This window comes from Cupressus sempervirens, chromosome 3 (genome assembly GCF_028749045.1).
Source record: "Cupressus sempervirens isolate cs-2001-9-10 chromosome 3, ASM2874904v1, whole genome shotgun sequence".
In the NCBI taxonomy this organism is placed as follows: domain Eukaryota; kingdom Viridiplantae; phylum Streptophyta; class Pinopsida; order Cupressales; family Cupressaceae; genus Cupressus; species Cupressus sempervirens.
The window spans coordinates 1,115,600,028-1,115,624,168 of NC_143120.1; the positions used below are offsets into that span (position 1 = coordinate 1,115,600,028).

The 24,141-nt window shown below is 34.1% G+C and overlaps 1 protein-coding gene and 1 pseudogene across 3 annotated transcripts; both read left to right on the plus strand.

Moving 5' to 3' along the window:
* Positions 1-6,801: 6,801 nt before the first annotated feature.
* On the plus strand, positions 6,802-7,531 carry LOC149570699 (uncharacterized). 2 transcript variants are annotated; one of them, XM_089823236.1, is made up of 3 exons: positions 6,802-6,933; positions 7,035-7,085; positions 7,177-7,531. In XM_089823236.1, exons 1-3 carry the CDS (start codon positions 6,810-6,812, stop codon positions 7,329-7,331), a joined length of 330 nt encoding a protein of 109 aa, XP_089679362.1. In that variant the 5' UTR covers positions 6,802-6,809; the 3' UTR covers positions 7,332-7,531. The 2 variants fall into 2 exon arrangements, with proteins under 2 accessions (XP_089679362.1, XP_089679363.1); XM_089823237.1 differs by having other exon boundaries at positions 6,827-6,924.
* A 312-nt stretch (positions 7,532-7,843) lies between these two features.
* LOC149570700 (chaperone protein dnaJ 49 pseudogene) lies at positions 7,844-11,220 on the plus strand (annotated as a pseudogene). The gene has a single exon (XR_016363017.1). The product of XR_016363017.1 is annotated as a chaperone protein dnaJ 49 pseudogene (transcript).
* The last annotated feature ends 12,921 nt before the right edge of the window (positions 11,221-24,141 follow it).

A 24,141-nucleotide genomic window follows, 5' to 3' on the forward strand; every position in this document is an offset into this window, starting at 1 on the left:
TCCCCCTCTCTCTCTCTCCCTCTCCCACTCCCTCTCCCCCATCCCCTACTCTCTCTCTCCCCTCTCCCATCCCCTACTCTCTCTCTTTCATAGACACGCACTCCCATCCCCCCCCTCTCTCTCTCCTCTCCCATCCCCTACTCTCTAGATTTGTCACACACACTCCCATCCCCCCTCTCTCTCCCTCTCCCACTCCCTCTTGCACCACCTACTATCTCTCTCTCTCTCAAGTACTCTCTTTCCCTCTTTACTTTCTCTCTCCAATCCCCTACTCTCACTCTCTCTCTTCCATCCCCTACTCTCTCTCATACTCTCTCTCTCTCTCTCTCTCTCTCTCTCTCTCTCTCTCTCTCTCTCTCTCTCTCTCTCTCTCTCTCTCTCTCTCTCTCACCCCCATCCTCTACAAGCTCTCTCTACCACCCCCTACTCTCTCTCAAACTCTCACACTCTCTCCCATCCCCTACTCTATCTCTCTTATACACATTCCCATTCCCCCCCTCTCTCTCTCTCACTCCCTCTCCCATTGCCTACTCTCTCCCATCCCCAACTCTATCTCTCTTACACACTTCCATTCCCCCTCTCCCTCTCCCTCCCACTCCCTCTCCCATCGCCTACTATCTCTCTCTCTCTCTCTCCCTCTCTCTCAAATCCCCTACTCTCACTCTCTCTCTTTGCCACCCCTACTCTCTCTCACACTCTCTCCCATCCCCTACTTTCTCTCTTACACACACTTCCATCCCCCCTCTCTCTCCCTTTCCCACTCCCTCTACCATTGCCTAATCTCTTTCTCCTCCATCCACCCTCTCTCTCCCTCTCCCACTCCCTCTGCCATTGCCTACTCTCTCTATCTCTCTCTCCCCTCTCTCATTCCCTACTCTCTCTCTTTCACACACACCCATCCCCCCTCTCTCCTCTCCCATCCTCTACTTTTTCTCTCACTCGCTCTCCCTCTCCCACTGCCTACTCTCACTCTCTCTCACTCACTCTCTCTCTCTCTCACTCTCTCCCTCTCTACTCTCTCTCTGCTACCCCCTACCCTCTCTCACATTTTCACACTCTCTCTCTTTCTCTCTTACACACATTTCCATCCCCCCTCTCTCTCTCCCTCTCCCACTCCCTCTCCCATCGCCTACTCTCTCTTCCATCCCCTACTCTCTCTTCCATCCCCTACTCTCTCTCAAGCTACTCTATCTTCCCCCTCTCCCATTCCCTACTCTCTCTCTTTCACACACATGCACTCCCATCCTCCTCTCTCTCACTCTTCCTCTCCCACTCCGTCTCCCACCACCTACTCTCTCTCTCCCCCATCCCCTACTCTCAATCTCTCTCTCCCAACTTGTACTCTCTCTCACACTTCCTCTCTCTCCCATCCCCTACTTTCAATCTCTCTCCCCCATCCCATACTCTCTCTTTGCCACCTCTACTCTCTCTCTCTCACTTCCTCTCTCTTGCATCTTGTACTCTCTTTGCCACCCCTACTCTCTCACATTTCCTCTATCTCCTATCCTATACTCTCTCTGCCACCCCTACTCTTTCTCACTTCCTCTCTCCCCTCTCCCATCCCCTACTTTCTCTCTATCTCTCTCACACACACAAATAGCCATTCCCACGCCCCACCCCCCCAGCTCTCTCTTGGTTTTGGTTTGCAATTTAGGTCTCAATAGTGCGTGCGCACTACCTCGAATTCAATAGCATTTTAATAGGGCGTGCGCGCTATAGGGCGCATGCGCTATTCAAAGCTTTGCATTAAAACCAAGCCTAAGGCTTGGTTTTTCCTTGGAGATCCAACCCAAAGGTTTGGAGTTTATAAACAGGTCTGAGACGTGTTTTCCAGCAAACATACAAAAAATGATTGATTTTTCTTGTGTGCTCCCCTTCAAGATTCTTCGTGGTTGGGTATCGATAAGATCAGGTTACATAACATTATAGGTCTCTATGTTAGCTATCTAACCATATAATTTATTTTTAATTTGAACTATTTTAAGTCTTTCATCTATAATTTCTTTTGAATGTATGTTCATTTTTTGTCAAAAACCACCATGTACTAATTGGGCTGTAGATTTTAGCTCATTCATCGAATTTTGTAACAACTTAGTTTTTTAGAAACTAGACTCCATTCTACACACTTTGAAAAAAAGAAGTTTTGATTTTAGATTAGTTTTCAATCATTTCTAGGGGGAGCACACAGATATTTCACATTTTTGGGATGGGTCTAATTTAAAAATTCATTAAAAAAAAAAAACACATTATAAAATTACCCGAAAAATCTAGGATAAACTACATAGTGTTAGGTAACTTTTGACTAGAGCGATTAAAGAATTTCAAAAAAAAAGTTAAAATTTTAGGGAGGCCACACTTTGTACTATGTTATGTTTTTTTGGAGTAAACAGTACCACTTTCTGTGGCCCCCTTTTTTGAGGACCTAAAACTAAACCATTTTGAAAAAAAAATAGTAGTTTAGAAACTAGATTCAAAGGACTACGACTTTTGTTTTTGTCATATCTTAAAATTTTGAGCGTAATTATCTTCAAATTCTTGTTGAAGTCCAAAATTTGCTGATTTCAGGAAAAAGGTGTCCACTTATACCCCCTTTTGGCACCACAACTTTGTGCACTTACCCAGATGCAATCTAATTAACTATTGCCATGCTGGAAATTTCTCTTTATTCAGCTCGGGTACCTCTTTTGTATATATCTTGATCTTTAGCTTAAGTCCCTTCAGACTTTCCTTACAAGAACCAATGTTTTGATACCAATTATTAGAATGACTAGAATAATTGAGAGGGGGGGGGGGGTTGGTGAAATAGTTATCCTCAAGTCCAAATGTACCAATTCAACTTTTAACAACTTAATCAAACTCATGAGTCCACTTAGTCAATATATCATATCATCAATAGCCCAACTTATTCATTCAACACTTAGCTCTTTTTTAAGTGTATGTCAAATAATCGAAACATATAACAATAAATATCATGAAACGTGAAAATAACATACACACAAGTATGGCACTAGAATTTAACGTGGAAACCTAATTTGGTAAAATCCACCAAGTAACATGCTACTACTTTTTCACTCTTCTGAAGTGAGCCCGGTTAAGAACCAACCCTATTAAAAATTATAAAACAAACTGTTAGGTGTGACCCTATTAAAGGATTTAAATCACACTAATAGGAGTGACCTTGTTAGAGGTCTTCAAAATATCCCATTAGAATGCCACCTTGATTAAAGAATTTACAATATGACTATTAGGTCAAACTTGACTAAAGGATTTTACCATCAAAATGGTTAGAAATTAATAGCTAGATTGATCTGATAAAATACAACTCACTTTGCAATGTTTAGATCTCCATTCGACTCATTCCTGGTTTATTGACTAGTCTTCATCACATTCTCCGTCTCTGATCTACTTGGAAACACTTCAACCAATCACTTTCTCACTAACTTTTCACTTTTCCTCTGCAACTCTGTTCTTCCTTTTGGTCTTCACAAATTCATTAGCCAACCTTCACCAATCCTGTAAAATATCTCCTATGCCTCCTTAAATAGATAGGTTTTAATCTTTTGCTGCTTAAACATAACCATAGATCTTAAGGTTTGATCAGATTCATTGAATTTGCTCATCATTTTTTCCTTCTACTTCTTTTCTTGAAACTTATGAAAATTTATCTTTAAATCCTTGCCTTAGATAGCTTAAAAACCTCAATTCATGCATTAAATAAACTAGCTCATCAATCCTTATCTTTTTTGCATTTTGACTCTTCCATAAATTCAACCTCAAATCTTGATTCTTTCACAAATTGTTAATTTGTTGATACTCATTCATCACTATGTTCTTCATCTTAGCTATAACTGGTAGCTCGACCACTACTGATCTATCTCGCTTGGCTCACATTGGCTCGTTCAACCCTCACTGTGCTCAGTCATTAGTTCAATTTACCTTCATCTCGCTTAGTCATTACCAACACTCAATTAATACTGTTTTGCTCAGGTATTGCTTATGTTCCTTAAACTTCTTCGTCAGCTTCTTTATTGATCTAGTAACCTATTACTTAGTCAAGCTTGGTATTTTACTCAACTTCTTGACTTACATCAATCATCCCTTCTACACTTCAACTCATCTTTCTTCTTCACTTTATACAATGATCAAAGAATAGATTATCTTATCAAATACTAATTAATCAGTGCCTTTTTTAATTTCATTATCTTATCAAATACTTAGTCCTTTTTCCTCAACCACTTTACTAGTTAATCTTGTTATCTCTCTTTTGAAATCCTCTTCATCAATCATAAGATCTGGCACTCTACACTATTAACAAATGTCTTACTAGTAAGGTTTGACATCAATGACAACATAACAATTGTTACAATTGTAGATTCCAACAAATAAGAAATGAATTAAAGATTTTCCTAGGGTTCAAAATCGAAAATCCAAGAACACACGTCCATTCTTAATTAACAAAAATGGCATAGGTAAAAGGTAGCTAATGGGATCTTTTTGAACAAATTGAATAACCTTAGTTTCAATATAGGAAAGATATACATTTGGATATAGTTATCAATGGCCTAAACTTATGCCCAAATTCTCTATATTTTTTCTATCATGTGACTACAAGGAAACATATGTTTGGATTTAGGAAAGCTTAAGTATGAAGAAAAGTAGCCCACTCAAAGGGATTGGCTCTAAAAGTTTCCTCTACCAAAACTAAAGGGGTGCAATTTAGTTCATTGAGGACAAGGAGGAACGCCCAAACCAACAATTTCAACATATGAACATTGGTAACCAAACATTAAAAAGTGATATCCTTCTTACTAAAAGTAATAAGATAACTAGAGAGCCAATGTTGCTTGAAAAGAAACATGCTGTTGTCAAATCCAAAAATCCCAATTTCTTTAGTGGAAGACTTTGAAGGTAATGTCACAAAATTTGTGGTTGCAATGTATATCTAGTAATAGAGATAATAAAGATGTGGAGAGAAATTCCCTTCATCGTAGTTATCCAAATTTAATTTAATATCACAAAACTTCTTATTATGTAAGAAACTTTTGTAAACTCTATATTCAAGTAACTAAATTAATTGCACAATAAGAAATGAATTGAAGATTCACTTGAGGTTGAGAATTAAAAATCGAAGAACAAAATTTTATTCACAATAAAAAATAAATCCATGAGAGAGAAAGGTAGCTAATAGGAGCATTTTGAACAAATTGAAGCACCTTACTTTTCACATACAAAAAATGTCCATTTATCGATGGTCTAAACTTATGCTCATATTATTTATAGTTGTCCTATTGAATGTGACCGTAGAGAAATGCCCATTTGTGTTTATGCAGGCTCGAATAAGAATAAAATTAACCCACTCTTATGGATTACCTCTAAATGTTTCCTTTGCCAAAACTTATGCTCATATTCTTTATAGTTGTCATATCATGTGACTAAAGAGAAACAACCATTTGGGTTTAGGAATATTCAAATAAGAAGAACAAGTCCCACTCCTATGGATTGGTTCTAAATGTTTCCTAGATCCTTAATCATGAGTATCAATCTAATTCTCTCAAGTTAACATTGCTCTCTTGTTGATAGATTATTTATGTCTACATGTCTTAAGATGATGTGTTAAATTGACCTTTAATATTAAATTAAGAGGATACAATATTCAATTGAAAATTTTGCACATATTAATTTATGTATTAAGCACTATGTTTTTAATTAAGTGAGAAGGTTTTAAAGGGGCCCTGAAACCCTTTACATCAAAAGCACTTAAGGATTATTTTATGTATTATATACTAGGTTATTTATGTCACATATTCCATAGCTGTATAGGCATGGATTGATAAAATTTAGATACATGTTCTTTCCCTTTGTAAGTTTTACTAGATACATAACAACCAACCAATAATCATTTTTTAATTAAGTAATGCTTCCCCTTCTTGTAGTTATCAATGTTTAGTTTGGAGCAATGGTCACTCATTCCAACATGTGCCTGACCATATAAATGCTTACAATATGGGGGAAACTTTTACAAAAATTGATATGTTATTAAAAACACATTAACAAATTTCATATTTTCCCACAACTCTTGTCATGATGATGGTCTTCAAGTGGGATCTAAAATGTTGATGCAAATAAACCTTTCATGGTTGTGTCTAGAGACAAAACAATCTAATTCTAATGGACTACATAAATTCAATCTCTCCAATCTTTAGTAATTAAATAATAATGTCAATGGGCCTTTGGTCTACTGGTAAAGTTGAAAGGTTCTTAAAGAGCCCACTAAGACTCAAGTCTTGTTTAACACAATAAACTAAAACAAAAATTACAAACAGAACATAGAATTATATTTTTTTCTATAATTAATTCAAATCTTTTATTTCTATTTTACAAATAGAAATGTTATTATTAAAAAAAATTCAGTCCATTCCAATCAAAATAACTCTCCATTACCATTAAAAACAAAAAGATCAAACTAAACGACTAAAGAGCAAAATCTTATTCCTCATGCACGCAAATTATGCCTCTACCTTGTTCAAGATGTGTTTGGCTTGACTAAAATCATAAGCAAGGGCACTTGTTCAAGCCTCGAGAATATGATAGAGCCGATCTCATCTCAAACGTTGAATTTGGCAACCCATTTATAGACAAACCGGGATAGCGACCTGTTAATAGGAGCCCTGATTTGACTGGTTATAACTCAATAGGTGTGAACACTGAAGAACAATCATAGATTCCAGCACAAGATATCATAGATTGTAGGCGGTGGAGAGCGTTTGTCAAAGGAAGGATAAACATGAACTACCATATATAATGCTTTAATGGCTTATATGCACTATATAACAAATCTTTGCCCCTCTCTGCAAATTGGAAGACTTAGGAAGACAGGGAATAGGAAAGAAATGGCGAACACAAGCAATTTCCAGCAAATTTTAGGTCTTTCAGGTCTTGTATCTTTTGATTCTTATCAATATATTCAGCATTCAAGAGTTCATTTTTAGGTGTATTGAACAGGGGTATATAAGGATAAATTGTTATGTGAGCAGGGGTGATATTTGTGGTTGCATTTTGTCTCATGGCATGCTGCGTTGAAGAAGGTAAAACCTGGTTTATATGAGATCTGTTGTGGTTATATAGTTTGGCCCTATTATGATAACATTTATTGTGGGTGTTTGTGTTGGAAAAAAGGAATGGCATGCCCACAATACTGCTTAGATGTGGCATACACAACCTGCGCATCAAGTGGAAACCAACATCTCCGGTCCTATTGCAATTGCTGTCTTATGCCCAACTCTCATGGTTGCACTCTTCATCTCACTGATGGCTCTCACATATCTTGTTAAGATATAACATCCTCATAAATAACAAGAAAGGCCCTCTCTTTTCTTAAATAAGATCTAACTTTGTTAGAGAGCACGGATGTTAATGAGTGCTTCTTGTCTCTGCTTCTGGATCAGATTTTTTATATCTAAATTCCATCCTGGTGCTCCATTCCAACGAAATAAAGGGGATATTTCTCAATATAAAAGAAATTTTGTATGCATGAGAGTAGAGTTTTAATACTGTCGCACATGAATGGTTCATTATGGCTTGGATAAGTTCAACCTAGGAATGGTTGACCATAAGGTGGATATTCGAGTCATTCCACCGAGGAAGTTTGACATTAACGGTTTAATTCTAACTTAAATTAAAAATTTGTATAATAAACTTCTTGTTGCATGCATAGTTTCCATACCCAATAGGGTTATAAAGGCTACACTGCTATTAGGAATTGGTATATATCAAGATTATCTCATCCACCTCTTGATAAGTTTGTCCATCAGCTAGAAGAGACGTAGAAGTTCTAGTACACTATCGTTGGCTTGAATTTGCATAAGTATATTATAGATAGTTGTCACCTCTCTTGGGAGGGTGATTAGTGTAGAATTCAATAATTTTTTTGATATTGTTATCAGGATTCTCAACTGTTGCATCCCGGTGATGCTCATATAGGTGAAGCACTGGAACTTTCAGAGATGTCAACCATCCCAGTACTTTTCTAGCTCAAGTGCACTTAACCATAGAGTTTCTTTCTTCCAAGATTAAGCCCACTTTGCTTGCAACCTCATTTCTTAGCCAAGACTAATAAGTTTTACTAATAAGTCTTTTTTTTTATCAATCACAACATTCAATTCCTATAAAAATAAATCTCTCCCAAGAACTACAAGAAAATCTTGATATACATATTAGTTACATGTAATATGAGCAACATGTTGTATATATCAATTTAACTTTATTACATACTTTTCATCGTAATTCTTTAATTAAAAAAATGGAGATTGTGCTTTAGTTATCAATAAGTTTCAAACAACCTCCAAACAAAAAGAATGATAGAGCGAATGATGAATATGGTCAAACCAACAAAGACGACCACAAAAAAGATTGTAATGGGCTCAACATGGGCTCTTAATCGAATAATGTAGACCAAATAGTGGTTTTTCTACGATTCACAACTATGCAAGTGTTTGAAAGGTGTTGTTAGTAAGCCTCAATACTCTACGAGCTCCATTTTCTATAGGACTCTATTCTCAAGTTAGCTTATATTACTTCTCCATTAAAAGGAGGCAAACATTCACATGGTCATTCCTAGAAGATTCTAATAAGTTGCAAATATATTGGGGAGCTCTTTCTCATCAAAATGAAGCCAATATAAATATGAAACAATTAAAAAAAAAATTGCAACACACAAGGTGAACACCAATGAAATGTCTTTAGACCCTTTTTCTCAGAGGACTTCATCTCATGAAATCTTAAAGGTCTAACAAACATAAACAAAAAGTTTTTAGTAATGAATTTTCAATTGTATCTCTTTCGTGTAGATATTCTTTGTCTCAAGAGATCGACATTATTAGATTTTTGCCATTGGTTACATTGTATATATGCATAAATTATGTTTACTTCAATAATAATTACAAGAATGTTCAATAATATGATAATTTGCCAATATCAAGTTAATATATACATTAATTTTTCTGAGAGCTATCTTGATTTGCCAGTTTAGCTGGATCAGATAGTGTTAATTAAATTCAGTTTTAGAGTGTGATTACAATGAAAAAATCAGAGAATGTTTCTCAGAACAAAAATAGCTATGGATGATAGTAATGAGGAAAGTGAAAATTTTAAGTTTCTTAGAATAAAATAAAGTAAAACGGACGTGCCTATCCTCTATCCGAACTGTACAGTTGACCAATTTTCAAAAGATCGGAAACATCATGAACTCCATGTCCGCCATACAAATCCGAAGCCACATTACAAACCACTGTCTTGAATTCTGAGCTTCAACATACATTGTAATTTGTTTGGACCGCAAGGTATCTGCAGCAACTGAAACTTTATCTTATTTAAACGATTGTTGATGTCCTGTACTTTCTTTGAGGACTTAGAACACCATTTGGAAAATTACATTTCAACTTTCTCATGAATATTTTTAATATTTAACTTTCTAATGAACATTATGCTTTGAATAAATTAACAAACATTACTTTTTCATATATTTAGTAAAATAGTCTGTTTCAGAGAATCTGCAACCACACTGCAAACTAGTGAAACAATCCCTTTTCTAATATTTACGAAATCTTAAATCGTGAAAATGAATTTATGAAAAGCACAATTTAATCTGATCTCTTTAAACATGACTTACATTACAAGACATCAAGATACTGAAAATTAAATATCATAAATATAAACTAACACAAAAATATGAAACCAATACGATGCCCAAGTTGGGACACGAGTCGATTCCCACCAGCAGTGAGTCGGCAGTAGAATAGTTTACAAATTAATACACTCAAAAAAGGCAGAAATTTCAATGAAACAGAGCAAAAGCATGGAATCTCGTGTGTTGGGCGAGGAAAGATGCTTAATTAGTTTACAAGCAAGCAAATGCTTGTCTTTGGGCGACAAATTTAGATCTTCTTATATTTTCCCAGCTGAGCATTTCACTCCTGTACATTCGTTCTGTTAACAGAATTCAATGGACGACCCTGGTGTGAGTTACACAGAGGAACAAGTTGAAGCAGTGCGAAAAATCAGAGGAAACCAAGATTATTACATCATACTGGGTGTTGATAAGAATTCTTCTGTCCAAGAAATACGAAAGGCATACAGAAAGTTATCGCTGAAGATTCATCCCGACAAGAACAAAGCCCCTGGTGCAGAGGAGGCTTTCAAAGTACTTTATAATGCATTCGACAATCTAAGCAATGCCCAACACAGATCGAAATTAAAATACCAAGAGGAAGAAGGGGATGGTAATCCATCAGGTGACGAGTTCCAGTCCCAGTACAATCCCCACATCATTTTCAGATTAGTGGTGCTCTTGTTACAGATTCTACCCATGTTTTTACTGTTTTTTGTGAGCTATTTCCCCTTCTTGGAACCCAATTATGCATTGCAACGAAGTGGACCTTATCGATTTAGTAAGCTTACCAAGGCGCACGGGGTGCCCTTTTTTGTCAAAATAGACTACTTTGATAAGGAGTTTCCTCCAGAGAGTTCCGTCAGAGTAGGTCTCGAGATTCAGGTTGAGACGGCTTACAAGAGACTTCTTAGGCACTACTGCCGAATTGAGATGCAGAGATGTGAATGGGGTCTTGCTTTCCAGACTCCTCATTGTGACAAGTTTGAGCGATTTTAGGCATTCAGATCACAAATGTCTGTTTATATACACATACTCTGTTTCAGTTTTCCCCATTAGTTTTTTATTGTCTTCTTGCAGTTCCGTCAGGCAATACAGAAATGTATGAGAAGCAAATTTTAAGAAGTTTACGGTTTTTGTGACAGTAATCTGTAATGCCCCGTTATGCAACTTCTCAAGGTTTTGTCTAAATTCTTAAATTGCAACTGATTTATGGCTCAGTCGGCTTAACTCAAACCCTGATCATATGAATGGATCAGGAGCACTTGGGCATATTTGATCACTTGGTCCATTTATGGAGTTGTCAATGGTGCCATTCTTAATTCATATCATCTATGGTAAAATATCTCACACGGTCCATCTTAGTGTCTATCCTTCAATTGATGTCTCATGAAGATGCTTCAAGGAAAACCGTGAAGTCTTATAAGACTTTTTTCCTTGCTACGATAATGCTTCAGGTTTCATCTTGATGTCTTTCATAAAAAAAAATGGCTATCTGCGGCGAGCTATCATGTTTCACCAAGAAAATACAAGGCTATCTATTTGTAACTGCTTAATGCTATGTACAATTGTCACTTCAACTTGCTAACTAACTGCAAAATGTTCATGGTCTGCCACACCTGGACCAAATACGTATTTAATGGTAGATTAGTTTCACAGGTAGGATGGGAAATCACATGACAAGTGCACAAAACTGATTTCATGTTCAGTCGGTATAAGATTTAAAAGTTTGATTCATTAAAATGAAATTTATCAACATCGTCTAAAAGATGTTGATGACATTTGGCATAAAACGGAAGATTTATATGCTTTTCTTGCAGTCTAGCCAAACAGACGGAATATGAAAAAAGAATAGCAACAAAACATTATTTAAATTAAGTAGAATGTGAAAATAATGTTTACGCCTTAGCAGCACCCAACTTGACCTTTGTGCTAAACTTGCTATCCATTTATTCCATTGTAAACATATTTTTCCATACTCCAGTAGATATATTTAGGAGGGGTGCGAGTCCCCGTGTTAGACTGGTTACATATTTGCATTTTAACAATTCGATTTCTTATAGTTTTCTATTTACTATAACTGCCTCAACCATGCATCAGGACTTGATTCTTTTGTAGATCTCTCCTAACACTATGTTGAATCAATTAACTTCCTCTGTTTTTTTTTTAAGTCACTTTGATGGTTTTTTCGGCTCATGGTGACATCTTTGACATTAGGATTTTGCTTTTCTCTGAACATCATTTAAGAAGCCATGCTAAGATATTGATGCATCTTTCTTTATTAAAACTAAATACAGGTACAATATTGTCATGCAGACATACAGTCTTTACCAGAGGATCTTGTTGCTCAGATTCTTCTTACAGGTCTATATGAACCAATGCTTTACATCAGAAGTGGTACGCTAAAGAATATTTATAGAAAGCAAGCACACAACGGCATTAGAAGATAATGTTGCACCTTCTTATCTCCACCACCTTCCTTTGTGTTCTAAGGATTTAACTTTTCCACTGGGGTGGATTCATGGGAACCTATGTTGTCTCTGTTTTCTTCTAAGATAGTATGCAATCTTGTATGGTCAGAATCTTCATCAAAAGCTTGTTTTCTCTATCAATCTTGAGATAGGATCTAGCATCTGCCTCAGCATTTGGCTATGATCAGCAGCTTCCTCATGTCAGTTCTGTAGGGAAACTGAAAACAATTGCCTGTTTTTTGGAATAGACACTGGTTTGATATTCTTTAAGTTAAAAAATTTAAATACTTTCAATTTTAGATTTAAATACTGTGGACTCTGTGTTGAAAATTGAGCCACACTAAAAAAAAGATGGATCAATCACCAAGAGGAACAGTAGCTCAGTGGTAGAGCACCCCAATATTAAATTGGAAGTAATACGTTCAACTCCTAGCTGATCCATGAATGTTTTATTGCTTAACATGGTAGTAGAGCCCAAGTCAGCAAAGCCATGCAAGCTAGGATACCTGCAGTATGGTTCGAGGGGGATGTTAGAAAATGAGCCCAACCCAAACTTAAGATGGACTTGTCACCAAGAGGGCGGTAGCTCAGTAGAACACCACAGCAGCAAACAGGTGGTCTTGGATTTGACTCCTAGCTGCTCCAAGAAAAGTTTAGCAGTCTGAAGGGAATATGCCACAGAAATTCTTTTTACTGATTGATCCATTCATTACCTTCAAAAGCTGCACTAAGACTAGAATTACAAAGATGTTATTTTTTTCTTGAAAGAGAGGTCACAAGTTCAAATCCCACTGGGGGGTAGGGTATGTATGCCTCGTTTGTAGCGCCAAGCGCCTCTCGAAAAAGAGTACGAGGTAGTCCCATATCACTGTCACCATATGTAAACCCAAAAACTATGGCATAGTGTCGTGGACTATAAAACTTCCTTTCCTTTCCTTTCCTTTCTAGTGGATTTGCATGAAACACATGTGAATGAACACAGCATTTTGGCAGCTACGTACTTTCTCCGCAGGAAACTTGAACCTTGTCAGACTTTGTTTATTTCTAGGTTGCATGGGCATGCGTACCCACACACCAAGCCGTGTAGGTGTTGACATCGCCCCACGCAATGCAATAGCTTTTACCAGGCTTCATCTGCATGCTCCCTTGTCAATTGTTAAGGCTCGGATAAAATTGTTAAATTGGAACAAAGTAGAGACACATATGATACATTTTTAAATCAAAACTAAAGGAATTGCAATCATATAAGTTTAGGAGAGACAGGTTTGTTCTTTATACTACACCTATTCTAGAAATTCCAGACCCAAACATAACAAACCCTCCCCTTTTTAACACTCGGTAGATTTCATCCGTTCGTCTGAGTGAACCTCGTATCTGAAATCTGAAGCACTGGAAAACTCGGAATTGGTGAAAAAGGCAAATCTTTAACAGCACTTGTGCTCCTCTTTTGTGTCATGATCAATAAAAACTTTGAAATTCATCTTTAGGAGTGAGAAAGGGCACTGGCTAAATAGTCGAAAATTTGCACCACGCTAGTGCCCTCTTTTTAATGGCCATACATGTCCATCCATGCCTATCTTGTACTGTCGTGACAATCTCTTTTATCAATCAACTCAGCAGCAGATATGACTCTTAATCAATTAAAATAAAAATTATTGGAAGTGGACAATTTTGCTCCTTTATTTTTAATTGATTTTAAAAATATAAGATCTAAAACTATGATCATTCAGTTCTTTGTTTTTTTTTTTTTTTTTTTTTTCTCTGTTTATGGAGGAAGGTTCAAACCTGAGGCATTCCTGCGAGCTAGCTACCAACCAGCAAAGGCCACCAAAACATCTTCAGTTTAGAGCCAAGGACTGAAAGCAATATATTATGAAAGTTTGAAAAATAATTTAAATGACTAAGTTTTGTGGTCTAAGATATGCATTTTGAGAAAGTCTTTTAAAATTATTTTAGATAAATGTTTTTAATGTAGTGAGTAAGATTATTTTATTAAAAAATTAGAAAAAGAAATATGTATATTTTAATCTAAGTTAAATTAAAATATAAAATATTCACTTTTTTATTATATTACCTTTAACTATTTTATAATAGTATTAGTAATTTTAACTTTAATAATTATTATTATTATATATATTTGAAATTATAATCTATGTAATAATGACATATTTTTTATTTTGTTTCTTTTTATCATGAGTCAAATTATTTTTTAAAAATCATGTGTTGTCATTGAAGGAAGCTACTTGTCCTTATGTTATGTGCTAAATTCTTCTTAGTAATGTTTCATTAACAAATTGTTGTATTATATATTTTGTGATGTTATTTCTTTGTGGAGTTAAATATTTATTCAAATATATTATTCTATATTTTAATTATCTAAAATTATAAAATTATATAAGAATAATATAAATTAGTAAGTGTAATTATAATATAATATATTATCTTATAACTATTCTAATAATCTAATTAAATAATAATATATTTAAAATTCACACAATTACAATTACTATTGCAATTATTAATGTAAAAGTAATTGTAACATTTTCTTATAAAATAGTCAACGATAATATAATAAAAAAATATAAATATTCATATTTTATTTAATGTAATTATTCACATTTATATAAAATTTAATCTATTATAAATGTATAAATTATAATATATTAAGTAAAATAGTCATTAAAGAATTATAATGTATAATTTTTTAATTAAAATATTCACTAAATAAGTATAATACATAAAAAATATTCATATTCATATTTCTCCTCTAACCTTTTTATAAGATGTACATGTAAATTTTACTTAATAATAAATAAATTTAAAATATAAATATTAAATAACTTTTTAATAATAAAATATATATAGTTTTAAAAGAAAAACTATTATAGTAATAGTTTAACTATAATAAATTAATTATCTTATAACTATTTTAAAAATATTAAATATTATTTTTTTTATTACTTAATTTATTCTCCATATTCATATGTTTCTTCTTAAACAATTTATAAAATAATTTATTTACTCACTATTTTATATAATATTTTTTTTAAATATTGACAGAGTTGTTTATATTTTGGAAATGCTTAAACAACAAATTACAAGGCATTTTTTAGTCATAGGACACTAGTTTTTTTTCATACTTTTTAAACAACAAATTAGCAGCCAAATCAGTTGTATTTCTCACTAATTTGATTGATAGAAAAGATTATCAGTGATGTCAGTTATGAGTGGACGATGCAATACGAGATAGGCATGTATGACCATTAAAAGAGAGGGCACTAGTCTAGTGCAAATTTTTAGCTATTTAGCCAGAGCCCTTTTTTATGGGCCCTCTTTTTTTTTATGGTCATCCATCCCCATGGCAATGGCTAAAACCCAAACTAAAACATAAGGGAGAATGCTATTGCCATGCATATCCCATACCCATACATGCCTGTGGCTTGATGTGTCATCCTTGTCGTCCTATGTCCATATTTTGACGTTTTAACCATTATCATTTGTTGGGCGCTTGTGCAAGTTCAAGGTTATATTTGAATTTGAACTTCAAATATCTGTCTCCCGCCCAGTCCGCTCACGATACATTTGCCGAGCTCAGTTATATGATGTTTGCCTCTATTGTTACTATGATGTTTTTTTCCTCTCTATTGTTGCTTATTGTGGAGCAAATTTGTTGTTTTCGTCTGAGTTGGGAGGTGTTTAAAAAGTATTGAAGTTAAATCATTAAGGAGAAGATATTCAAAGCTCCGTAAAGTAAATTAAGCTTACCTATATTTAGTTATTTAATACCAATCAAATCTATACACTCGCCAAAGAATTCATTAAGATGTTGGCCAAAGAAAAATAAACAATAAAATGATTGAGATATATGAACCAATTCAAGTGGTAAAATAGTGGTATACATAAATTTAAAGTGTTTAAAATGTTGGGATAATATTATTATATGGTCAAATGGATCTTGGATGTTTAAAATGTTCACATAGTATTATTGTATAGTTAAATGAATCTTGGTTGTTTTTGTCTATCTTGTAGTAAGACACTATGTGGAGATCCACTTGGGTTAGACTTTGGTCATCTTGTTATGTTAGATATTATAGAAGTCTAAAATGGTCCTACAATAGAATTTCACATGTAATATTTTTGGATTAGTAGATAACATGTAAATTTGTGGAAGATACATTAAGTACAAGTCGCACAAGATTATCTCAAAAGTAAGTATGATGATTTCAAAAATGACATGTAGAGGACTATTTAAATTTGGTTATAAACTAGGATTGAAGTTTTGATGTAGAAAACTTAGTTTGCATTCAAAATTATAATAAGAGATTTTGGTCTTCATTTATAAATAAAGTGAGAGCTTTGTTTCTATAATGGTGAGTATTTATTTAGAATTTGTAAAATAGAAAATCAATCAAAATTATTAAAGTGGGTCATAATCATGATTACTATATTTTAAGAATGTTAAGATAAGAATAAAAATTCATTTATAAAAAAAATAAAAGTTTTGTTTGTGTAATGGTGAGTATTTCTTTACAATTTGTAAAATACAAAATTAATCAAAAGTTTTAAAGAGGGTCATAATCATGTTTACTATGTTTTTTTGAATTTTAAGATAATGATAAAAATAGAGTTAAGATAAGTTCAAATAAGAAACCAACAAGCAATACAAGAAAATAGTTGACATTAATACATAAATAAATGTTTTAAATACTATTGTAGGGAACAAGATTAGGCCATGTCTCACATACAAAAACTTGAAATTTAAAATATTCAAGAGTTTTAGCATATAACATAACCAATATCTTTGAATTGGTCAAATTAGATGCATCATAAATGTAGACATACATAGATAGCTCTATGTATATGGGTTAGAATTGGGAACAAAACCATCTTTTATCAACATGTCAAAATAATGCATGATAACATTTAGAATATACCTATGAATATATAACCAAACATACATGCTTTTGAAAAATTACAAAGAAATGATAATGAATCATGAAATATAATAATATTTGAGATTTTTATGGGATTATTTCTCCACATTTTAATTGAAAATTTACAACAATATATCATTGTGGTAATTAAAAAATTAAAATTAAAATATTACTATTTCAAGGTTGTATTCTTTATATGCGTATGAGTTGGCATCTCATAGTTCTAGCCTTGAAATAGCTTCTATGATATAAACAATTTGAAAAAAGTGTATAGATGTGTAATACACCTTCTAGACTCATTTGTGAGAGGAGATATGCATAAAAAATGAACAAATTATATAGTTACAAGAAAGTAAGCATAAAAATAATATATTATAACATAGTAATTTATATGGAGAAACTAATTTTGGGTGGAAATGCTCCTAATCCAAAATAGTTCAATGTGTATAACATATTTGTAAAATTGAAGCCTTTTGCAAGAGTATCTCTAAAAAAATTATCTAATGTAATTTTAACAACATAATAGGAAGTACACAAATCACTAAATAACTCTTACTCAATCACCAATAAAGAGAAATTTAGAATTGTGAATGATGAAGGTACACTCTGATACCACTAACGAAAGGCCACACCACCCTTACCAACTTATAACCAAAAATGCCACTAGCTCTTCTTCAACTTTATCCAAGATCCAAGTGTAAACTACCTCACATTCGGCGCTCTGTCTGCACACTCACAAGTCCATCACAATATTGTTGTAAACTATCTCACATTCGGCGCTCTGTCCACAGACTTAGGAAAACTCACTCTTCACTTCCTCGTTCTCTTTCACACCTTGAAGCCTTCCAAGCTTTCCAAGCTTCACCTTGCACAACTTCTACTTCTCGAGCTTTTCCTTCTCGAGCTTCTACTCCTCGAGCTTCTCCTTCTCAAGCTTCTCCTTGAGCTTCCACTTCTCAAGCTTCTACTCCTTGAGCTTCCACTTCTCAAGCTTCTCCTTCAGCTTGATTAGAAAAGCTCATATGCCTTGCTTAAATAGGCACTTACCACCCAATGCATGACTTATCCACAACCTTCTAGAATTCCTCCACAACCTTCTACAACTACCACAACTTTCTACAATATTCATAACTTTCTAGAATTCTACCCACACACCTCGATAAATGGAATGACAACCATTTTTATTTTTTATTTTTTCCATTATGCCACCTATGCACCTCAAAAATAGAAATCCCCTTTTCCTTTCTTTTCTCCTTTTTTCCCCTTTTTATTTTTTTAATTATTTCTCCTCTAATTTTCGTCACTTTTCTCTCTCCTCCAGAATTTTTTTTTTTTCAATTTTTTTTTTTTCAATAATTTTTCCATGCAAGATGCTCCTGCATCAGACTCCCCCGATAGATAGAAACATGTGTCCCACACTTTAACACCAAAAAAGAAAGATCTACCACCATCTTCATCTTCACCAAAGGTTTCCACCTCAACAGGGACAACAAAACCACCATGCAAATCTTTCACATCTGCATTACTCTATCAAACACCAAAATCTCAACCATCCAACCAACATGCTCATTCCCAGGAACAAACTGAACATAATGCTTCATTATCAAACTCCCATTTACATCAACAACTAGTGAATTCATACCCATAGCAACAAACCCCACATCAACAGCCACATGTAGATCTCCATCAATACATGCCAAACTCTCTACACCAGCAACCTCATTGCTCACAACAAGATGCTTTGCAAGATACTGTAAGTCACCACCAACAACTGGATCATCCACGACCGAGTGCTCCACAATCTCCATGTCAGACTCAACCATTTGATCATGAAAATCAACCTCTATCTCAACATCAACAACGTTAGGAATATCTTCAGCAACAACCTCTAGTTGCTTTGCAAGTTCTGCATCAGACTCCACAAACTAATCAGCAAAACCAACCTCTTCCACCTTGACCTTCTCAGCTTGATCAACCAATCTAGCATCCAACCGAGCAAACATCTTAGAAAAATTCCTCTCCACTATATCATGGATTTTCGCAATCATCTTAGGGTCCAATCCTCTTAGAGCCATCTCCCAAGATCTTCGTAAACCCTCTGCAACAAATCCTTCCCACACTCCTTGTGACAACCAAATTGTTTGCAAGTCAGATCGCAACCTGCCACCTCGCACGAATAATCAGGAACCACATCACAAGTCTAGGACAACAGATTTGCAATCCACCAGCTCTCCATAATCATGCCTCAACAAGTTCAGTTTTCCATCTCCGCATCAATCAATCAATCTGCATTTCCTCCCAAGGTCCTGGTGCAAATTGCCTCAACTTCGACGATCTGTTTACACGCTTAGGAACTCCCACTCTAATAAACTTCACCCAACCAAGGTCCTGGTACAAACTGCCTCACACTTTAGCGATCTGCTTGTACACTCAGGAACTCTTGCTCTGATACCACTTGATAGAGGTCCGCTCTGATACCACTAATGACGGTATGCTCTGATACCACTGATGAAGGTACACTCTGATACCACTAACAAAAGGCCACACCACCCTTACCAACTTATAACCAAAAATGCCACTAGCTCTTCTTCAACTTTATCCAAGATCCAAGTGTAAACTGCCTCACATTCGGCGCTCTGTCTACACACTCACAAGTCCATCACAATCTTGCTGTAAACTGCCTCACATTCGGCGCTCTATCCACAGACTCAAGAAAACTCACTCTTCACTTCCTCCTTCTCTTTCACACCTTGAAGCCTTCCAAGCTTTCCAAGCTTCACCTTCCACAACTTCTACTTCTCGAGCTTTTCCTTCTCAAGCTTCTACTCCTCGAGCTTCTCCTTCTCAAGCTTCTCCTTGAGCTTCCACTTCTCAAGCTTCTCTCCTCGAGCTTCCACTTCTCAAGCTTCTCCTTCAGCTTGATTAGAAATGCTCATGTGCCTTGCTTAAATAGGCACTTACCACCCAATGCATGACTTATCCACAACCTTCTACAACTACCACAACTTTCTACAATATTCATAACTTTCTAGAATTCTACCCACACACCTTGATAAATGGAATGATAACCATGTTTATTTTTTATTTTTTCTATTATGCCACCTATGCACCTCGAAAATAGAAATCCCCTTTTCCTTTCTTTTCTCCTTTTTTCCCCTTTTTATTTTTTTAATTATTTCTCCTCTAATTTTCGTCACTTTTCTCTCTCCTCCAGATTTTTTTTTTTTTCAATTTTTTTTTTCAATAATTTTTCCATGCAAGATGCTCCTGCATCAATGAATCATAGTTCATTTACAAAGACCATTGGTTAAAAATGACCCATAATTGCACTATAATTAACCCAAGTTATAATACAAAGAAGAATTATGGTATGTATTTGAGTTTTCCCTTCTAGAGATTAATGTGTTTTTAGAAGTTCATTAAAGAAATTTTCTTGAGATCTCTAGGGATATTTGTTAGACTTGAAGCAAAATAGAGTAAAACAGTGACTCAAAAACCAAATCATGAGATAAAACTCTCCTTCACTCCAATACATACAAAACTCAAGAGGGTGATCCTAAACATGAATAAAAATTCAAATGATATACTTGTAACTTTGGTGCAAGATTTTAACAAACAAGCTAAATCAAATATTATTAGTGATGAAATCACTACTTGTTCTAGCCATTATCATTATAAATAAACCTTGGAAAAAAATCTAACATGAGGTGTTAAAGTATGAATAATTAGATACAAGAGATTAAAATATAATCATAATAGCTATACCCTTAATTTTATCATGAATAAGCAAATAAATAATTAGTTATGAGTATGACATAGATTTATTATATAACAATTGAAACATTTTGTTAAATATTTGTAGATTTACAGAAATCCTATTTGCACCTATCATGAATTCATATATGCATAGATTTCCTCTATTCATTGTCTATTTGTGCAAAAACTATGTGTAAAGCTCTCTTTGAATTAGCCTTGCATTTTCTACACTCCTTAAACATTAACACCAACATACTAATCTACCATTATTTATTTTCTTCCAATCACAACTCTAATATATATTCATTTGTCATTTAAATATCAAAAGGTTTATTTAACTTAGAGATTATTTTCTCCCTCATTCTAGAAAATCTCTTATAGTTTTAAAGGAGATGTATTTGACATTTTTGTTCAAACTTCATTATACTTATAGTGACGTATCAATTTATTTTTTGTCATCTATTTTGTTTACAATATTTTTTTACCTTGTTTGTGGGGATGTAAACATCAAAATGGGGGTTTAAAAACTCCTAAAAAGAATCTAAACAAAGTGACCTCCAACATTTTGTTTTGGCCTTTAGTGTGCACCAATGAGGAAGGACATTGGTTGGTATGGATTTTCATTTATTGTATCTTACTAATATTTTCTTATTTCCTTTTACTCTTTTCATTAGTTTAATTAATCTCAAAATTTACTTACATTCTTGTATTTTTATTACATTTAATTTATGGTCTGTGAAGTACATTTCAATCTATACAAAATAGTATTGGTATGGGACTTCTTTGCACAGAACATTTATGTGTTATGTTATCATCTTACATATGTCATCACATCCTAGATGGAGATCTCAAAAAAAAAAAATCTAGAAGGTCCTTATGAACACTTTTTTTGTGAAAAAATGTATTAATATTTTCCTTTATGGAATCTTGTTGTTTAGATATGTTTTGCTGGAAGTCTAATTGGGAAATGAGATACTAAGAAAGGGGGGTATCAGGGGTGAGTCAAAATCTATAACACTTTTCACTTCTGGAACAAAATAATAGATTAATTGCATTCACTCCCAATCCATCTCCTATCTTAGATCTCATACCATATAAACATAAACTATAAACTAAAATGAAATCTATATAAGCATAACATCCATGAAAATAGAAACACATAACACAAATATTTTGGTAACCTAGAAACCCTCCAAGGTGAAGGTAAAACTAGGGAGGGGATGACACCTAAAAATCTTTATTGCTGCAACAACAAAGTTTGCTTGTTAGGGCTACAACTTGATCACTTCTGATGATCTACCATGTGAGGGGTGTACTTGGTTAAAAGCAATACAAGGTTGTTAAGACTACCTTTATTAAAGTGTTTAAACTCATAATGAAGTAAGCATTGTGTTAGGAGATTTAACAAGGTCCGTTAAAACCACTCTATTAAGAGATTTGTCGTGATAAATTGGTTAGAATGTCTTAGTACATGATCCTTCGGTATTATCTCACAAAGATGATTATGAATCTTCCCTCTTCAATGTCTAAATCTATTCTCCTTATCTAATATTCTCTGTTCTACCCTTCACTGTTGGTTTTCTTTCTCTAATCTCTTTATCAAACTTAGCCTTCCTTACTCTGCCCTTAGCTTGTCCACACATTCACACTCATCTCACATTCATCACACTCCTTCATGCTTCCATAATGATTTAGGGTTAGATCCCTTCTTCAATAGATAATCATGGAAAGTTTTAGATCATAATCAATAATCCACAATTCATTATTTTATCATTTAACCCTTTTAATTTTCTGATTGGTTAATCTACCTTTCTTGGGATTAATGCCTTCTAAAAAAATGTGTAATTTTCTCCTTAGTTGACTCTACCATCCATAAACGTCACATATAAGTCAACTAGAAAGATTTACGTAAGTGTTTGTGCCATTACAAACACATAGCCAAAATTGATTTACTTGGCAATTGAATGCTCTGATGCTCTGACATAACTAACATGCATGCCCTCTCTCATCTTCTATAGGCTCGACATGTACTCACACCAAATGAACTCCACACTATATGAACAACATGATGTGAAATTCCCTAGATATAGTTCTTACTAAATAAAAATGTATTACTATCATTACAAGATTTCATAGTTTCAAATTTTTCATGCATCGAGAAAAGACATTTTTAATGCATCCCTTTAACGTCCACAAGAGGTGAGATTCAAAATGTTATCAATAATTTTTTTTCTTCTCCTAAACATTACAAGATGCATATGCTACAATCCAATACATTTGGATTAAATTTTGCAAACTGAACCACACATTGGTCATGAGGCATATGAATTCAAATATCCTATATTGTCAGATGAACTACATCTTCCTAAATATTCTAGATTTGTATTCGTCAGGTATTTGTTGAAAATGCATTTCAGCTAGTCATAGAAGTTACAAGATGACCAAGGCATCTCCCCACCAAAATTAGGGTGCGTCAAAATCAAAAGAAAGGTGCCTCTTTAGAATCGATCTAAATCTAAATTAACCTATGGCTAACATCTGAAAAATATTAAATTGATATGTATAGTTTATCATTCTAATCCCTACCCTTACTCCATTCAACAATGATTGACATATTGCTTATAAACTCAATGCAATGATCATCAAGATAGCTACTTGACTTATTGAGGTCATATCACATAAAATTGTGACATGTTCCTTTCAAATTGAATAGGATGTTCACTTAAAAAGCCATAAGAATTCGGGTTATATAGCATCAAAATTTGTCTCAAAAAATTTAACATAATAGTGATACTCTTCATTCTTATATAGCATCAAAATTTGTCTCATGAAATTTAACATAATAGTGATGCTCTTCCCTGCAATGGACATTGAAACTTCAAAATCCTTGGCAAAAGGGAAAGCATAAGAAATTACAATTTATACAAACCATGAAAGTTAGATAGTGGTCATATAGCAGGCCTTCAACAACGTGTATCTAAGAGTTATTATTAAGACACTAATTGATTCTTTGTCAATTGAACCATGGTTTAAGACTTGAAAGCACTTTGGGGTTTTTGTCAAAAAAATTCTAATCGACTGGTAGATCTATATAAAGTGAAATTGATCAATTCCATGAAAGTGCAATACAATACCAACTTGGAAACTATTCAACTGGGGTTAAATCTATGATAATAGTCCAATAGGAAGCCATGTTAACTAGATGCATTTCACTTGCCAAGTTAATCAAAATAGTTATCCATTTTCATTAATTTTGTTAGCATTCAAAATCAACAACATCCTAATATCTCTTAAATCATCAAACAATTGTCACAAT